This window comes from Vavraia culicis (genome assembly GCF_000192795.1).
Source record: "Vavraia culicis subsp. floridensis unplaced genomic scaffold supercont1.7, whole genome shotgun sequence".
Lineage (NCBI taxonomy): Eukaryota > Fungi > Microsporidia > Pleistophoridae > Vavraia > Vavraia culicis.
The window spans coordinates 23,506-39,148 of NW_007360610.1; the positions used below are offsets into that span (position 1 = coordinate 23,506).

The following is a 15,643-nucleotide window of genomic DNA, read 5'->3' on the forward strand; positions in this document are numbered from 1 at the left end:
CATTGTATTCAACATGGCAGTACGTTCGCGATTGTATATGAATCAGGTGTTATATGAGGAGAGCGCTTTATTTGATGCTTACATGTGGCGGAAACTGTTCCTACATCGGTTGACTGTTGTCCGGTTGAATTTGAAAATGTGCAAAGGTTAATTTGATAAAAATTGCTGATGCTTACCCATTGCATTTTCTTCCACACGAATGGCATCGTCAAATGTTTATTGATTGATGTTAATGGAATGGTTCTTTCATGTCAACATCAAATAAATCATCATCCCACGTTATAACCGTAAGAACAGCTATTTTTGGAGTATTCCTTGCAAATATGCCTCATATGTGCGAGTAAAAGGCACTTATTGCACACTTTCCGCTAAGCTATTGTCTGCTGTTCAAGCTCCTTATGCTCGTTCATCCGGTTATCTCTTACTCGTGGCCGGTGCCATACCGGGTATTACTAGTTTGCCCATCCAAGTAACATCTCTGCACACGTGTTTGATCCCACATCGTGGCTTATCATTTTTTTCATCTGCTCATCGATGGCAGCCTACCAACAAATTCTCCATTTTTTACCGTACCCCTCGAAACCATGTCTTTCTACAGCCATGCCCAGTTCAACACCCTATCCCATCTCGCCAAGCTGTCCATAAACCCTTCCCAGCAGCTGTCGCCCCACGATCTGCCACTTCTCGTCCAGTTCCATCTAAAAAACTACTACACGCTCTACCAGAGCGTGCATTGCCGGCCTGATCACCAGTTCTACTTCTGCACGTGTCACAACACGCGCGACAACTTCATGCGCAATTACGTGCTGCTGCTGCACAAGCATACGGTCAGGGAGAGTGTGAACATGTGTTTGGAGCCGTATGTTGAGAATGAGTTCATTTTGTACGTGTGCGCGCTTGTTGAGGGCGACAAGAAGAGGAAGGAAGAGCTGCTGATGAGAGCTGTTGCGGTTAACGGACTGTTTGTGGACGCGTGGCAAGAATTGATGGGTGTGCTTGAGGATAGGAACAGGGTCGTTGAGATTGGATGTGCGAAGAGCGGAGACGAGAAGATGGTGTGGGAGGTGTTCAAGGTTGAGTTGTATTGCCGTAGATTTATTGATCTTGGTATTGACGAGAACGTGCTGTTTAAGGTCACCGATTGGAAGGAGAACGAAGTGGCCGGTCAATTTGATAGCAGCGACGATGCCCGTGTTAGAACAGATGCTCCGCAATTTACGAGCAGGAACGAAAATAACAGGCAGGCGTATGAGAGTAGGCCACGATTTGCAATCACGGTTACGAGCGATGCAAGCAACACGAGCACGAACAGTGATTTACAGGATGATGAGGATCGTACGTGCAGGGGAGATTGTATAAATGCACAGATAGATGCACATTCTGGCCTGCTCAGCCGTTCAAACCCCCTTACCGCCCATCCCACATGCTCGTACCAATCAAACCTAAACGCACCGTACCTGAAGAATCTTCGAGCTGCGTACTTCTATCACAAGAAGGAATACGACATTTCGCTTGCCCTGTTCAACTCCTCAGCACTCATAGATCATTACGACCTGTACAGCAACATTCTGTACATCAAGAATGATAAGCGTGCATTGTCCCTGCTGTGCCACTCCATGCACAGCAAGTATCCGTTCAGTGTAGAAACGATGGCAACCGCCGGTAATTTTTACTCTCTCCAGAAGAATCATACGGCCGCAATACACCACTTCAAACGGGCCATCCGTTTCAACCACCGATACGCGTTTCTGAACACCCTGATAGCCCACGAATACATGGAGCTGAACCAGTACAACACTGCAATAAAGTATTACAGTCTGAGTACGAACGATTATCGTGCATACTTTGGCATGGGGCAGGCGTACGCCATGCAATCATCCCGATTGGCGATTGCGTTTTTTAAGAAGGCGCTCTTGCTCAACAGTACCGATCCGTTTATATGGCAGAGCCTGGGCAACGAGTATAAAAAATTTAATGACGTGAAAAGTGCCCTGGAGTGCTATAGGCGGATGGTGGAGTGCGGAGAAATCAGTGGATGGCTTATGATCGGTGATATGTACAAGAACAGGAAGGAGTACGAGTGTGCGGTGGAGTACTACGAAAAATATGTTGGAGTGGTCAAGGATGAGAAGATCAGCAGGTACTTGAGGGAATACCATGGCAGGCTGAGAGATTCTAGGGATAGCGGTGAAAAGGAATGATAGGTGTGCATCGTGCGGCTCCAGAACATGATTTGGTTCTATGCATCGATAGAAAACGATTTGTTTAGCGGGGAATAGACGGAAATAATGCACTCCGAGACCGGCACTGGGTATGCGGAGTTGGCTTTGTAGTAAAGGTAGCATTGGATTACTGTGAAATGTTTGATTGGCTGTACAAGGGGATATAGCACGTGCTGCGTAAGGACAAAACACTAACATACGCGGTTCTAAGAGCGTAATGCTCGTTTACCTCATATTTTATTGATAGCTGCTGCCATACGTGCACACACCCCTGATTGTTCCGTATAGGGCGTTAAACATCGTCTTAGTGTTTGATTAAATGTTTTTACTCGCACGCCGTTGGATCGAACCAAGTGTTTGATCTACCCACGTATTTGCGGACTGGGATACAAGGAGTGACCGGTGTACATCATTAGAATGGATGACGAAAAGAAAAAGTTGGAGAGTATGAACATGATACGCGCTAATTGAACTCATTTGATGTGCCAACTACGTAGTACACCGGTTAAAACTTAGATTTGTGTTTTCTCAAACTGATAACTCTGGGCTAAGCATCATTACATCGGTTAAATTATGCTTTTATACAATCTGTCCGCTCAATCAGATGTTTGTTCTACTCTTCTAACTCAGCAGGTCGTGCTGTTACCTGGTCATTCGCTAGATAATTAGCCTCTCCATACATTTTCTGTGCTTTAAACACAATTTCTAGCCCTGACACTGTTTGGCTATGGAATGGCAGGTTAAGGCTGCCGTATTTTTAGTTTTGCCGCCTTGTTTAATGGGAAGAGCGTGTATGAAGCAAAGAAACATTCGCATACCGCTTTTATATTTAGAATGGTTTTTGCCGGTAGCACAGTTTGCCCATGGTACAAATCGTTTGGTTCCATTTTAATATATCACGTAGATAATCAACGTAAAATGCTCAAATTCAGTCTTACGGTCTTTGTAAGTGTTAGATACATCCTCTGTTTGCCTGACTAGTTCATGATTTTTTGTAGAAAACACTGTATGATCAATTTAATTTGCCAAACATCGTTTATTTATCTTCCTGTATTGCTGTATCTCAACAAATACATTTTCGTTTTTTGTATGATCTCTTTAGCCCTGCACAATACGGTGAGGCGTGTAATTTTCATCCAATTTACCTGGTACAGCACATCCCATGAACAAACAAAGTAATGATCTGTTTGAGCTGTTCGTCTTTATACACTGTAACACATGTGCATTGCTTTACCAAGCCATTGTTAATGAAACTTTTTTCTTACAGAGGGTATCATACCGCTGACCAAGAAGGTTGAACATGTTAGTTTGTTTGCTCGACCACCAGATTATTACGCTCCACAATTATCATCTCCTCATCTCCTCATCTCCTCATCTTATCCTCAATCTCTGCCATAACTATTTCCATTATTTCCCTACCCCCAGTATGGAACTAAAGCAACTCACCATAACAAACTTCAAATCAATCTCGAAGACAACGCTCAACATATGCACATTCACCGCACTAACCGGTCTAAACGGCAGTGGCAAATCAAACATACTCGATGCAATCATGTTCTGTCTGGATAAGGGCAACATGCGCATGATGAGAGTAGAGTGTTACAAGGACCTGATACGAGCAGGTGCACAGAGCTGCGAAGTAGAGATGGTGTTTACATCGCTAGTAATACGCAGAGAGGTAAATCGTGACGGCAAGTCTAAGATATATATAAACAACCATCCAGCATCGCTGAGCACCGTAAGAACGGTTACATCTGCGCTGAATATTCTGCTGATACAGCAGGGCACAATTACCAAGTTCCTGCACACGAACGATTTGAACGCATTCATCAATTACTGCGTAGGTACGGTCAACCATTATAAGCAGCGCCTGAGCAGTGTGATGGACAAAGAGGACAAGCTGAATGCTGTTAAGAAACAGCTCAGTGACAGGATAGCACCGTTTTTTAGTAGATTGCGTGATGAGAGAGAAAATACGATCAGCAATCGCAAGAGAATGGGTCGTAAGAAGGTGGTAGAAGAGCGCTTAGCATCTGTCAAGCGCATGGAAAGGTTGCTCGAGCTGGTAGAAATGCAATGCATAGACGAGCATAAAAAAATTATAAAACAAAAGTTGGAACGCATAAATAGAGCAACGCAGCGAAGACTGCACTGCAAGGAGGAAAAGATAAAAATCGTGGAAATGAGAGAGGAGTTGAATGCGTTAAAGGAGAAGGAAAAGAGAACGGTGCCAATTGTTCAGTACTTAAAGACTAGGAGTACAGAAATCGAGGAGATGATAGGCATCATGGAAGGAGGCATGGATGTAGTTGGGATAAATGAGGAGCGGTTTACGTTGATAGAGGATATGATGAGGATTAGAAAAGAAATTAATGGATGCGGAGGAAGAGTGCGCTTTAAAGACGAGCAAGATGCCGTGAATGATGTTGATAAGAGAATAGCATGTGAGGATAGCATGGAAAAGGGAGGTGGTGCAGACATATGCGATGAGATCATGAATGACAGGAACACGCTTTTGGCTTTGAGCACAGACATAACAAACGTAAGCAAGAACGTAGAAAAGTTAAAAGAACTCAGCAACAAAATTGAATACGTGAAGAGCGATGCGTGTGTGAAAAGAACGGAGGGACGAGTCTTCGAACTGTTCACGCTTACTGACAGCAAATACAGGAGGGCTGTCGATACAATACTTGGTAATAAAAGGAATTACTACGTGGTAAGAAACAGCGATCTGGCCAAGGACATAATAAAAGACGGTAATGGCACGTTTATACCACTGGACAAGATAAAATATATCGATAACAAATACAAACAGAACCTGCTCATACAGAAAATAAAGTACAGAGAAGAGCATCAGAATGCATTTTATTTTCTTTTCAATAACTATTATGTGTTTGACACCGATAAGGATGCTAGAACATTTTCATTCAAGAACAAGGTGATTACAGTGACCTTAGAGGGGACCGTTTATGATTATAGAGGAGTGGTAAGCGGTGGAATGGTTAATGTAAAGGACATGGTTGGTAAAAGAGAAATTGAGAAGATTGATCGTGAAAATGACGAAGTAATGGGGGAGATGGCACGTTTGATCGATGAAAATGTTAGTCTAGGTGTAAGGGCAGATAATTACGGAAGAGAGAAGGGGTTGAATGGACATGATAAAACAGAAAATGTAAGTATGGCGACCGGTAACGGAAAAGCGGTGGGTAAAGCGAGTGGCATGCACACTGCTGAGTGTTTAATCAAACGATTAAACAGCGGAGTATCCATCAGCTCGCTGCTTAGCAACCATTACAACAACTGTGCTACATTCATCGAGCGGAGCAGTAAAAAATCGGAAAGAATACGTGGGCTAGTACAAAAAGGTACACGATTAAATGCCATAAATAAGATAATCAGGGACAAGGACCTGAACAAGATAAGCGAACTAAGAGCAGAATTAGTAAAAGAAAGGAAGAAGGAGGAGGAACTGAAAATAAGAGAAAAAGAGCGGGATAGGATAATTAAGGAGAATGAGGGTATAGAACAGTACAATGAGAGAATAAAAAAGAAAAGAATAGAAATTGAAGAGTACCTGAAAATGAGTAAGGTGGATGACGAGGATGATGTGGTCGATAGTTACGATGTACGGTACGATTTGAAGAATACTCTGGTCAAATTGGAGGGAAGGAGGATGGAAGATAATACGGGTGAGAAGATAGAGGAGATTATGAGGGAAGAATTTGAACGGGTGGAGGAGTGTTTCGTAGAGGATATGGGTAACAACGATGTGTACGTTGATGGTGTACACGCTGATTATTTACAGCGTGATAACACACAAAGTAGCGTGCAATCTAAGGGCATCAAAAGCATTCTATACGATTTCCTCAAAAGCAAGAATTACAACTTTTCAGATCTTATCTCCACACTCAATTCTCACCTATCGGTAAAAGACACCCTATCATTCTTACATGGAACGGTAAACATGTATGAACAGGAGATCAAGGACTTAGCAGTGATGAAGAAAGAGATGGACCCTAAAAATTTTGATCTTTTAGAGAAGAACGAGCAACAATTAACAGAAATCAAAAACAAAATTATAAAATTAGAGAACGACAAGAAAAAAATTATGAAGAGCATAAATGAATTTGAAATACAAAGCGAGGCAAAGAGAAAAACGTTCATAGAAAACATCAACAGCACCATAAATGGTATCATAGGCGTATTCATACCAGAGTGTAATATAAACATACAAAACGATGCCCTGAACATAACGATCAACAACAATGCGGTGAGCATCAACGAATTGAGCGGTGGGCAGCGGTCATTGATAGCAGTTGCCATGATGTTTTCGTGTATGGATACGCGGAATTGCCTGTGCCTATTTGATGAGATTGACAGTGCTTTAGATCTAGGACAGACACAGAGAGTGTCTATGTATTTAAGGGATAAGGGCTGTCAGGTTGTTGTTGTGAGCTTGAAGGAAGGCTTTTATAGCTGTGCTGATGTTATCTACCAGGTTTATAAGGAGAATAACTACGGAAAGGTGCAAAGAGTAAAATAGAATGATGGGAAGGCTTGTACCGATGTGTTTTGCGGAATGATAGTTGTGTTATGTTACGGATAGTGGGGATGATACTGCCGTGGGATAAAGTAATAATAACAGGAAATGTGTTATTGTACGGGCAGTACAACAAAATGATACTGCTGTGGGATGAAGTGATAATAACAGGAAATAAGGGAGCAACAGGTAGATGGTACAATACAAAGTAACAAAATGATATGCAGCAGGTGAATGACGATAATCTAGCTGGGAGCTATTCATGTTTTAATGGTTATAAAGTACATTTTGTGTATTTTCCTTGGTCATGTATGATGCCGATACTTATTTACGGCACAAGAAATGTTATAATACTTTCTCAATGAGTTCAATGGTTCTTTAATGATGAAATGAGTAAAAATATGTTTCGTAACAAGTATTATACAGGCTGTGAAAACGGCATATTTTAACCGTTCTTGGAGATGTAAGTAGGATGTGTTCGTTATTATTTCTGCTTCATGTTACAACGTAGTATCAATGTAAGCGTTGAATTCCAAATATTTCAAATTGTAAAAAATGATCGTGGCGCAAGACACTGTGGCGGAGTGGTTAACGCGTCGGTCTGCTAAACCGGTGCCCTTGGGGCGCACGGGTTCGAATCCCGTCGGTGTCGACTTTTTCGTGAAATAAAAACCACAGTAAGGTTAAGCATTCTAAAGGATGATTATGCAATTGGTACTACGATGTGGTGGATGGCCTATTTGGTGTCGGTACGAAGAGTTGTTCTTAGCGGTAAAATTAAGATATTTAGGGCTACTTACGTGTATTCCTTAACAAAAAGTTTGGAGCATATTTTGCTGTGGTGGACAAGCATAAAAGCACTTTGGAAATCGTGTCTTTGCAGATATTACCCGTAAAAAGTAGTTGATCACGTTTGAAAACAATAAATTTAGTAAAAACTGTCAAGTGTATTCATGTAGAACGGAGCATAATTTTTTATTCTATAAAATTGGTTGCCCTGTTATTTCACACGAATCAAAGAATCAATTGTTAAGTCATTTATTTATTCGAAGATAGTGACGGGGTAGTCTACCAAAAAAATGGGCCACGGTTCAATTTGAAGTATGTCTTTGGAATTAGTAAAATGTTTTACTCCGTGTAGCTATCGCTTAGCAATATACAACCTTAATGAGTAGTATTTGGCCGTAATTTAAGCTATTGCCCAGCACGATATAGCATTCGTAGACCTATCATGGTTAATGCTCATTTGCTATTCCAAACACAACTACTATTTCGGTAAATATAGCACCACTTGCACTTAACGTGCTATATGATGCAATAATGTTAGTTTTCACTCATTGTACCGTATTGCTATCAGCAACGTTTACCCTCTCAGGCTGTTTGTACACGTTTAGCTTCATTACACCCTCAGGAATGGTGTAGGGTAGCAAAACGGGTAAATTTGATAAATAAACGTACTTTGATGTAAAAATGAGCATAGCACGCCTTGATTCGGTATTACATACATTTTGGGTGTGTTGACACGCACAATCAAGTAAAAAATGGTTATTGACCACATTTCTTATTCTAACTACAATGCGATGTTCAGATGTGGTATTTTTCCAGATTAATATTACACATGCTTTACGAGCAAGGAGAGTTTATTCGGTAAATGAGTTTGTAGCGTATTTATGGTGTTGGGACAGGGGATGGATCTGAAATGTTGTATGAGGTGCGCGAGTATGTTACTAAGGGCATAGTGTACATACTGGTGTTTAACTCATTTCTAGAGGACAGAAACAGGGAATACATAGTATGGTATAATCTTAAAAACATGAAAATGAGCGTGTTCATCAATTTGCTGGATAATGGTGAGGTTACAAATACAGGCTACCGCATGTGGTGCTATGATTAACTCAACACACGGAGGAAATGGTACATTTCACAGATTCAATAACGAGAAAACCGTGGTTGAGTTACCATGACGTTGTGTGTGCCAGTAACAATCCGAATGCAAAGTTTAAAATCGTTGAGGTACCGTACACCAAGCATTTACATGAGAGCTGTACCCGTGCATTCTGATGTATACCACCGATTCTCCCTGGAAGAGGTACCGCTCATATTCAAATACATATTTATGAATTTGGATGACGATGAGAGACTGTCTTTCAATCTGTGCATGACTTTCCAGGCTGATATGCTATTATTTTCGGCTTTGAGAATGGCAGATGAATGCGACGATGATCTTCGTACCGAAAATGTAGCAGTTCATGGCAGCAACTTCAACAAAGCTTTGATAAAGTTTCGCGAAAGTGCGAATCGAAATGTTGTATTGCACTTGATGAGGGAATCAAGACAGGTCGCCAGAATATTCGGCAGCAGCAGAGCAGAATGCACTTACAATGGCACAGTGCAGATAAACGATCTGAATGTAGGATACCTGTTCGAGTGCTGTGATGTACGTGCGTCTTATCTGCGTGATATTCAGAGCTCTTCCATAAAAAGCTAGGACACAGTTTTACCGGTGCTAGACTAGCACTAATACTAAGAGAAACGTTGTTGTTTAAGAGCATGGTAGCGATGATGTCACATGACATGGTATTTCCATCGCATTTCAGGCGGGTATCAGAGTTGCAGCCATGGCAGTCGAGTCGTATCGATCGTATAACCATAAAAATACGAATCACTAACATTTTTCAAGAATATTCTGTCATGTGCACCAAAACTCCCTTCAATAGCATTTATAAGATCGAGTGCTCGGTGGATTTCATCAATTCGTTGCGCAACCGATCCGTGATATGGTGTTGTACTATGAACACTCCTGAGTGTGGGTATTGATGGAACGGCTGCGTACGTAACTCACCTGGAAGATCATAACTTGGCATTTAGCAGTAACTTTGTGCTCAAAAAGTGCTTTAAAACCATTAAAATGTACCGCGCAAGTGTTGAGGAAGGATCGGTTGTTGCTCTGAAAGGCAGATATGACGAACTGGACATGCGCTATTCGGTTGGCAAGTTTGATCTGGCGGGTGTATTTGCGCTTGGTGTAGTAAAACTACTGAAAAGCATCTCACGATTGCATCTGCGTAGGGAGAGTGCTGACAGCTCGTCACGGTTGTTGATGTCCCATGTACTGGTTGAAGAGCATGTTTTATTGATGAAAGTATAGCGATCGTATACTTTTGGAAAGTTTCCTGTCTAAGGAAGCTATGGTGTTGGTTGGTGAGATCACAGAAAGATTGCGATAAGTGGAACGAGGGGAGCACTCAACTTACAGGGACTTGTAGCCGCTAATTTGCATGCTGAAAGTGATACATCTATAGAAATGCGGCAGGTAAAAAGTTTAATTTTTGAACTGCAGTTGGTGAAATACGTGGTCAAACAACCGATAGAATTGATCATTGCTTCTATAACATCAAATTGATCGAGGTTACACTCAAGGATGATTTAAGTCTTGTTGTAAACGAGAATTGCAAGGATGTTGTGGTATCTGAATGCGTTGGGACGTATGATCTCTCACGTCCAGCATGTTTTGTTAGTATAGAAATCGGGTTCTGTGCAGTTACACCGGAAAAACTGATCGTAAAGGGCCCAATACGAACAGAGTCGCTATCCATACACGATATTCTAGATGAGATTCATGCTCTAGCAAGGTTCTTCAGCGAATTTGAGGAGATCAATTGCTTATTGATAGGCCATTCGCCTGAATTAAAACAATCAGCCGGCTTAGAATGCTTGGTCCTTTATCGCCACAAGACGGTTGAGTCAAATAAGCTAGCAAACAGCAACCCGAGTGCTACTCAGAATACCATTGTAGATGAACCATCGTTATGCGCAGATGAGTTTGATACCAGGGCAGAGAAGATCCTAGCTGCCATATTCAATCTATGTGCTATGAAAAAAGTTTAAGAACTAGAATACTGTGATATCCACATGAGCAGTCTTGATTGTCGCAATCTACATGAAATGCAGAATTTACAAACTCATAGAGTCGAGTTAAACAACCTCATCGATAATTCCTTCAAATATTTACCTCCCTGTCTCAAGTTATTGAGCCTGATCAGTACGGAACCGATCACACGTATTAATATGGATCAATCACTATCTTTAGATGCTTTTACAGCTTTCTATGCTCTCAAAGTTCTTATAATCGATGGCAAATTCCTTTCTGACATGTTGTTTTCCCATTCCATAGCTCCGTTTCTCAAAGTGCTCGTTATCACATATGCCAATTTACGAATAGGTGCTAATGGACCAGTCCCGAAAAAAGTAAAACTGAGAAAGCTGCATATTTCTGCAGTAGTGGATTTGATTGATCAGAATGCACAGTCGCCTTTTGATTGATTAGCAACATTTTTACATGAAATATTCAATCATGCTGAACGCGAGTATCTTCAATCGTTGGTCTTTTCTACATACCAAAATAGCTACCAGATCGATCCTGAAACTCTTTGTGTTGTGAAAAAGGGCCTGCTGGAATAAACATAAACTGATCAGAAAGACTTTGTCGTGGTAGGTGAGCATGGCTAAAATCTATGGAATGTTTTAAATGAACCATCCATTTACTTTTGGATAACTAGTCGTAGTACAAAAATAGAACAAGCTTTAAGCACAAAAAGTATTGCACCGAGGTATGACGGAATGACATGTTCAACAAATCCACATATATTGGTGCATATTTCCTTTCATCATAAATCTTTGCTGTGGTTATTGGTTGCGCTGTTTTCTATAATAGGGATCCAGCAAGAGTCAAGTTGGTGTTTGGCGTACGATTTTGGTTCGGTTATCACTTTCACTTGACGAGTGGATCGTAAAGCCGACTCTAATATGTGGGCTTAAACATGTACTTAGCCAAAAAAGTTCAAAAGCACACTAAATCAACTTATAAAGGAGTTTAATGGAAATTCCATTCTTATATTGATGATTTGGAGGATGGTGAAGTATTTTACGGTTAAATGTTCGATTGCCAGATATTAAGAGCTTATAGACCCAGCAGAAAGGGCACGTAAGTACAATCAAACGAAATACTTTTTTGATTCATTCTGGCCTAAAGCTGCAAAAAATGGATTTGTTCTGGCAAGTAGAGTTTGACATGATGATGAAAAAATGTATGACAGAACCACAATGTACAAACATACCGGAAAGATAGCACCAAAAAACAAAAATTGAGCAGCTTATTGGAACATAAATACGAACTATGGTGAGTTACTGTAGAAAATGAGAAAGGTAATAATGTTGTTTTGCAAATTATGTTCAGAGACAGCTTAGAACAAGCACAGAATCGCTGTAACAACATATCAATGACTTACATATTATTTTTGTGGCTCCAAAGAATGAGGTAACTTGGAAATTGATCCAACCAAAATGCAAGCTGGTACAAAACCGCTATATCAAAATTTACACCAAAGTTTTTCGCTAACATCGCTACATAGCCGTAGTATGAGAGCAATTCGTTTTATATTGACACAGTATCAATCCATGAACATTTATTGATCTAAAAAGGTAAAGAAAGATTCTGAACACAGAGCATCCTTCACAAATATGGCTAGTTATTAATTTTACCTATTTCAAATTCCCTATCATCCTCATCAATTCTCTCCAATTCATTTCCATCCAACAGATCCCTATTCACTATCTCAAATTTGATCCTTTCATCCTCTAACCTGTTGTACCGTATTTTCTCAATCATTTCCAGTTTTGTACGATCCTTCCGTTCCACTCGCATCTTTGACTTAAAAGATTGTTTAGCGGTGAAATATGGCTTCTTCTCCTTGAACATCCGGGGTGCAAAAGATTCAGAATTACAAGTTGTAGAAATTAACTTGAGCACAAGAAGAGATGATTATAAGTCTAAAATCAACTGAAAATAGGTGTTAACTCAATTACTGCGTGTAACACCAATTTTAACACAGAAAATACGTTCGTGGAAGTGTTACAAAGCGAACCAAGATTGTTATATTACGACTAATATTTTAATACGAAAGCGGTAAAGCTACCGTTCTACTTCTCTACCAATGTATGCCATCTTTATAAAACATAAGTGGCACAGGATTGCATTGCAATCGCTCTTCAAATATATAAATTCATTTTCATCGGTAGCATGGCACATATGGCAAGTGTTATTTGGTGCGTTATACACATTTTCACCATGAAACTTCAATAAGAGTTTGATAACACACTCTTCACGAAGATATAATCTAGTTTTCACAGCTTCATCGATGTTTATATTCGCATCTGAAAATGTCAGCTTGTATAAAACACGTGCTAAAATGTTCAACTCGCTCTTAATCATATGGATTACAGTAGAAGATATAAAAAACATCTCTGATAAGAATCCATTGTACATCCCTCTGCCCCTCTGCACCATCTTAATTACCACGCTGTTCATTGTTTCAGTTGCCTCAATTTTATTGATCAAATCTCTGCTGGTAATGATGTCTAAGTCACTGGTATTTTTGAAAAGGAAGTTGTTGTCACTCTGGTACGAAGTAAAGAAAAGATCTATTAGCTCATTAACATAGCTATGATCATTGGTTCTCTCATAGGATGTGATCAATTCGGTTGCTGTGTTAAGACAAGCTCGTAGATAATTTAATGAGCCATGCAACTGGTTCAATACACTGCTTTGGTGTACTCGTTCCTCCAGAATGTTTAGCTTTGAAACACAAGAAGAGATTGTTTCCCTCAAAATCTGCAGATCATACAGCTCAATAAACTCCTCGTCAATATCAGGATTGTTGAGCACGTGTACTACGCTGCAAACAAGTAATATAACATAATAAAATGAAAGAACACGTATTTTGCAGTAAAATACCATGGACAGCACAATTTTACGTATATTTAAACCATGTAATAATTTTGATATTTTTGACATGATACAATTTTGGAGCTACCATGAATCCGAAATATCGTGAGTGTGTTCATTAGCAACATTAGTGCCTCAAACATGTAAATATGGTACAATAATGGCACGTTATTGGTTCGTACATAAATAGAGTCGATTGTTCGTGCATATAAGGTATAACTTTGGAGAAGCAAATAATAATACCATATAGTACATTTATACCAAATGAAAACAGTTGCTATGTGTGATCAAAGATATTAAAGGACACAAAAAACCGTTTTATGGCAAATTGGGCATGTCATGTTTCTGAAGGTTTGATAAAGAAAAATTTATCAAAATGTGATACGCTCTGTAAAATCAATATAAAATACAAGTTAAAGCTAATCATCAAATCAACGAACTTTATACAATTTCATCGCTTGCTTCATTTCTTGATTAGTAAATTTTTTACTAAAAATTTCTAAATTTATGCTCATTTTGACATCCTCTTGTGCATTGGCTTAGCCTATTACAATGTAAAAAGATTGCAAGAAATGTGTTGAGTGAAACCTGTCAAAACGGAGGTACATTTGTAACAATGATATGCGAGCAGTGTTGATGGGCCATTCATGTTTTGCGCTCGCTATTACCAATACACGCGCTACATGCTACACTTATTGTAGAAATCATCAACCTGCATCTGCTCAAGTGAACACAATTTTTTTGGAAATCGTGTATGATGCTCCCTGAAGAAGTCATCACCAGGAGTAGCATTGCCTGGTGCTGTTTACGCTTTAGATTGCTGTTCCCACTCAAATACTTCGCTGCTAGACAGAAAAATATTCAAAGGATACGTCCGCTGTAAATCGATTGTTTAATTCATACGCAACATAAAATGAGCACCCGATATATTCACACTCACGTTGAACAAATCTACAGAGATCAAAACAACTAACTTTCACTGCTTGCGACCAAATTGCAAGTATAATCGTGCATTTGATCATAGTTCCACGAATTTGCTGGGATATGTCCAAATTTTTATCTCCACTCACAAAAATATTCATATTCTGTACCCATCTTAGAAATAATACTTCTTAAAATAGTCCATCACGCTTACAATGCCCCGGTTGATCACCAAATTGTTCTTGTCATCTAATTTCTTCTTCTCCCTCGCCTCGTCATCTATTTTCTCTTTCCTTAGTTTGTCTAAGAAATGTTTTGCCTCGAAGACTTCGTAATCATCGTCCATAGGGGGTACACAGGAGAGAGGTTTTATATGAAATCTCGTGTTTCAGTTTATCAATCTTCTTCTACAAACCATTCTATATTCAGACATTTTAAAAGAAGCCTAATTGGTTACCAAAAACAACAAATCAAAACGATCGAATGCACGAGGATCAAAGCGTACTTAATTGCGCAGCAAGAACATTTGGAACATATCACAAGGATTTTAGTACTGCAAGAGGTTCTTTGCGCATCTCGTTGGCAGTAATTAGAGTGATAGATAACAATTTATCTTTTTATTTAATACGTGGTTATGATAAATCATATTGGTGTGCTTGAACTGTCTTGTACCAAAGACCTTTTTAGTTCCTAATCACTAAGGCGGATTGGCAAAGTAATAGCTCGTTTTATGGTAGAAACCGCATCTTTCAGGTATTTCAACACATTAACCACGTACATAAAATAATTCTTAACAAAACACTCGTAGTCTTCCTAAAACCTGTTTAACAAACGCTTTGTGAACATGTCAGCGGATTACATACCAGTGATTAAATACTGCTCTCTTACCACACACATACACCACTACGCGGACCTTTTCCACAGATAAATTGAGAAAGTGCTTGTTTTGCAGATGTGGTATCAACCGATTCTCTTTCAGGAAATCGTTTATTTATTACCTCATGCACAGCACCAGGCAACAGCTAGTACCAAAGAGCGCTTGATTAACTCAGCACTCGATGCATGCTCCTATTAATAATGTTCACCGTGCCAATTACCACAGTATGTAGACGTAGACGCGTAATTCGTTTGTTCGTTAAAGGCCCATGGAAATTAAACCTTACGATTCCTGATTCT

General features: G+C 39.8%; 6 protein-coding genes and 1 non-coding gene across 7 annotated transcripts; 6 read left to right on the plus strand and 1 right to left on the minus strand.

Annotated features, from left to right (window-relative positions):
- Positions 1–584: 584 nt before the first annotated feature.
- VCUG_00593 (uncharacterized protein) lies at positions 585–2,788 on the plus strand (the record flags this gene model as incomplete). Its single annotated transcript, XM_008075425.1, has 1 exon — positions 585–2,788. The coding sequence occupies one exon, from the start codon at positions 585–587 to the stop codon at positions 2,199–2,201; it is 1,617 nt and encodes a 538-aa protein (XP_008073616.1). The 3' UTR covers positions 2,202–2,788.
- A 781-nt stretch (positions 2,789–3,569) lies between these two features.
- Positions 3,570–7,264, plus strand: VCUG_00594 (uncharacterized protein). The gene has a single exon (XM_008075426.1). The coding sequence runs from the start codon at positions 3,649–3,651 to the stop codon at positions 6,763–6,765; it is 3,117 nt and encodes a 1,038-aa protein (XP_008073617.1). The 5' UTR covers positions 3,570–3,648; the 3' UTR covers positions 6,766–7,264.
- A 68-nt stretch (positions 7,265–7,332) lies between these two features.
- Positions 7,333–7,414, plus strand: VCUG_02796. The gene has a single exon. It is a non-coding gene; the product is annotated as a tRNA-Ser (tRNA).
- Positions 7,415–8,722: 1,308 nt separating this feature from the next.
- VCUG_00595 (uncharacterized protein) lies at positions 8,723–9,250 on the plus strand (the record flags this gene model as incomplete). Its single annotated transcript, XM_008075427.1, has 1 exon — positions 8,723–9,250. One exon carries the CDS (start codon positions 8,723–8,725, stop codon positions 9,248–9,250), a length of 528 nt encoding a protein of 175 aa, XP_008073618.1.
- Positions 9,251–10,161: 911 nt separating this feature from the next.
- Positions 10,162–10,650, plus strand: VCUG_00596 (uncharacterized protein; the record flags this gene model as incomplete). Its single annotated transcript, XM_008075428.1, has 1 exon — positions 10,162–10,650. One exon carries the CDS (start codon positions 10,162–10,164, stop codon positions 10,648–10,650), a length of 489 nt encoding a protein of 162 aa, XP_008073619.1.
- A 24-nt stretch (positions 10,651–10,674) lies between these two features.
- On the plus strand, positions 10,675–11,085 carry VCUG_00597 (uncharacterized protein; the record flags this gene model as incomplete). The annotated part of the gene is made up of 1 exon (XM_008075429.1): positions 10,675–11,085. The coding sequence occupies one exon, from the start codon at positions 10,675–10,677 to the stop codon at positions 11,083–11,085; it is 411 nt and encodes a 136-aa protein (XP_008073620.1).
- Positions 11,086–12,733: 1,648 nt separating this feature from the next.
- Positions 12,734–13,558, minus strand: VCUG_00598 (uncharacterized protein; the record flags this gene model as incomplete). The annotated part of the gene is made up of 1 exon (XM_008075430.1): positions 12,734–13,558. One exon carries the CDS (start codon positions 13,556–13,558, stop codon positions 12,734–12,736), a length of 825 nt encoding a protein of 274 aa, XP_008073621.1.
- Positions 13,559–15,643: the final 2,085 nt, after the last annotated feature.

Coding starts and splice junctions, on each gene's coding strand:
- VCUG_00594 (XM_008075426.1), top strand. CDS start 3,649: ATGGAACTAAAGCAACTCACCATAACAAACTTCAAATCAATCTCGAAG.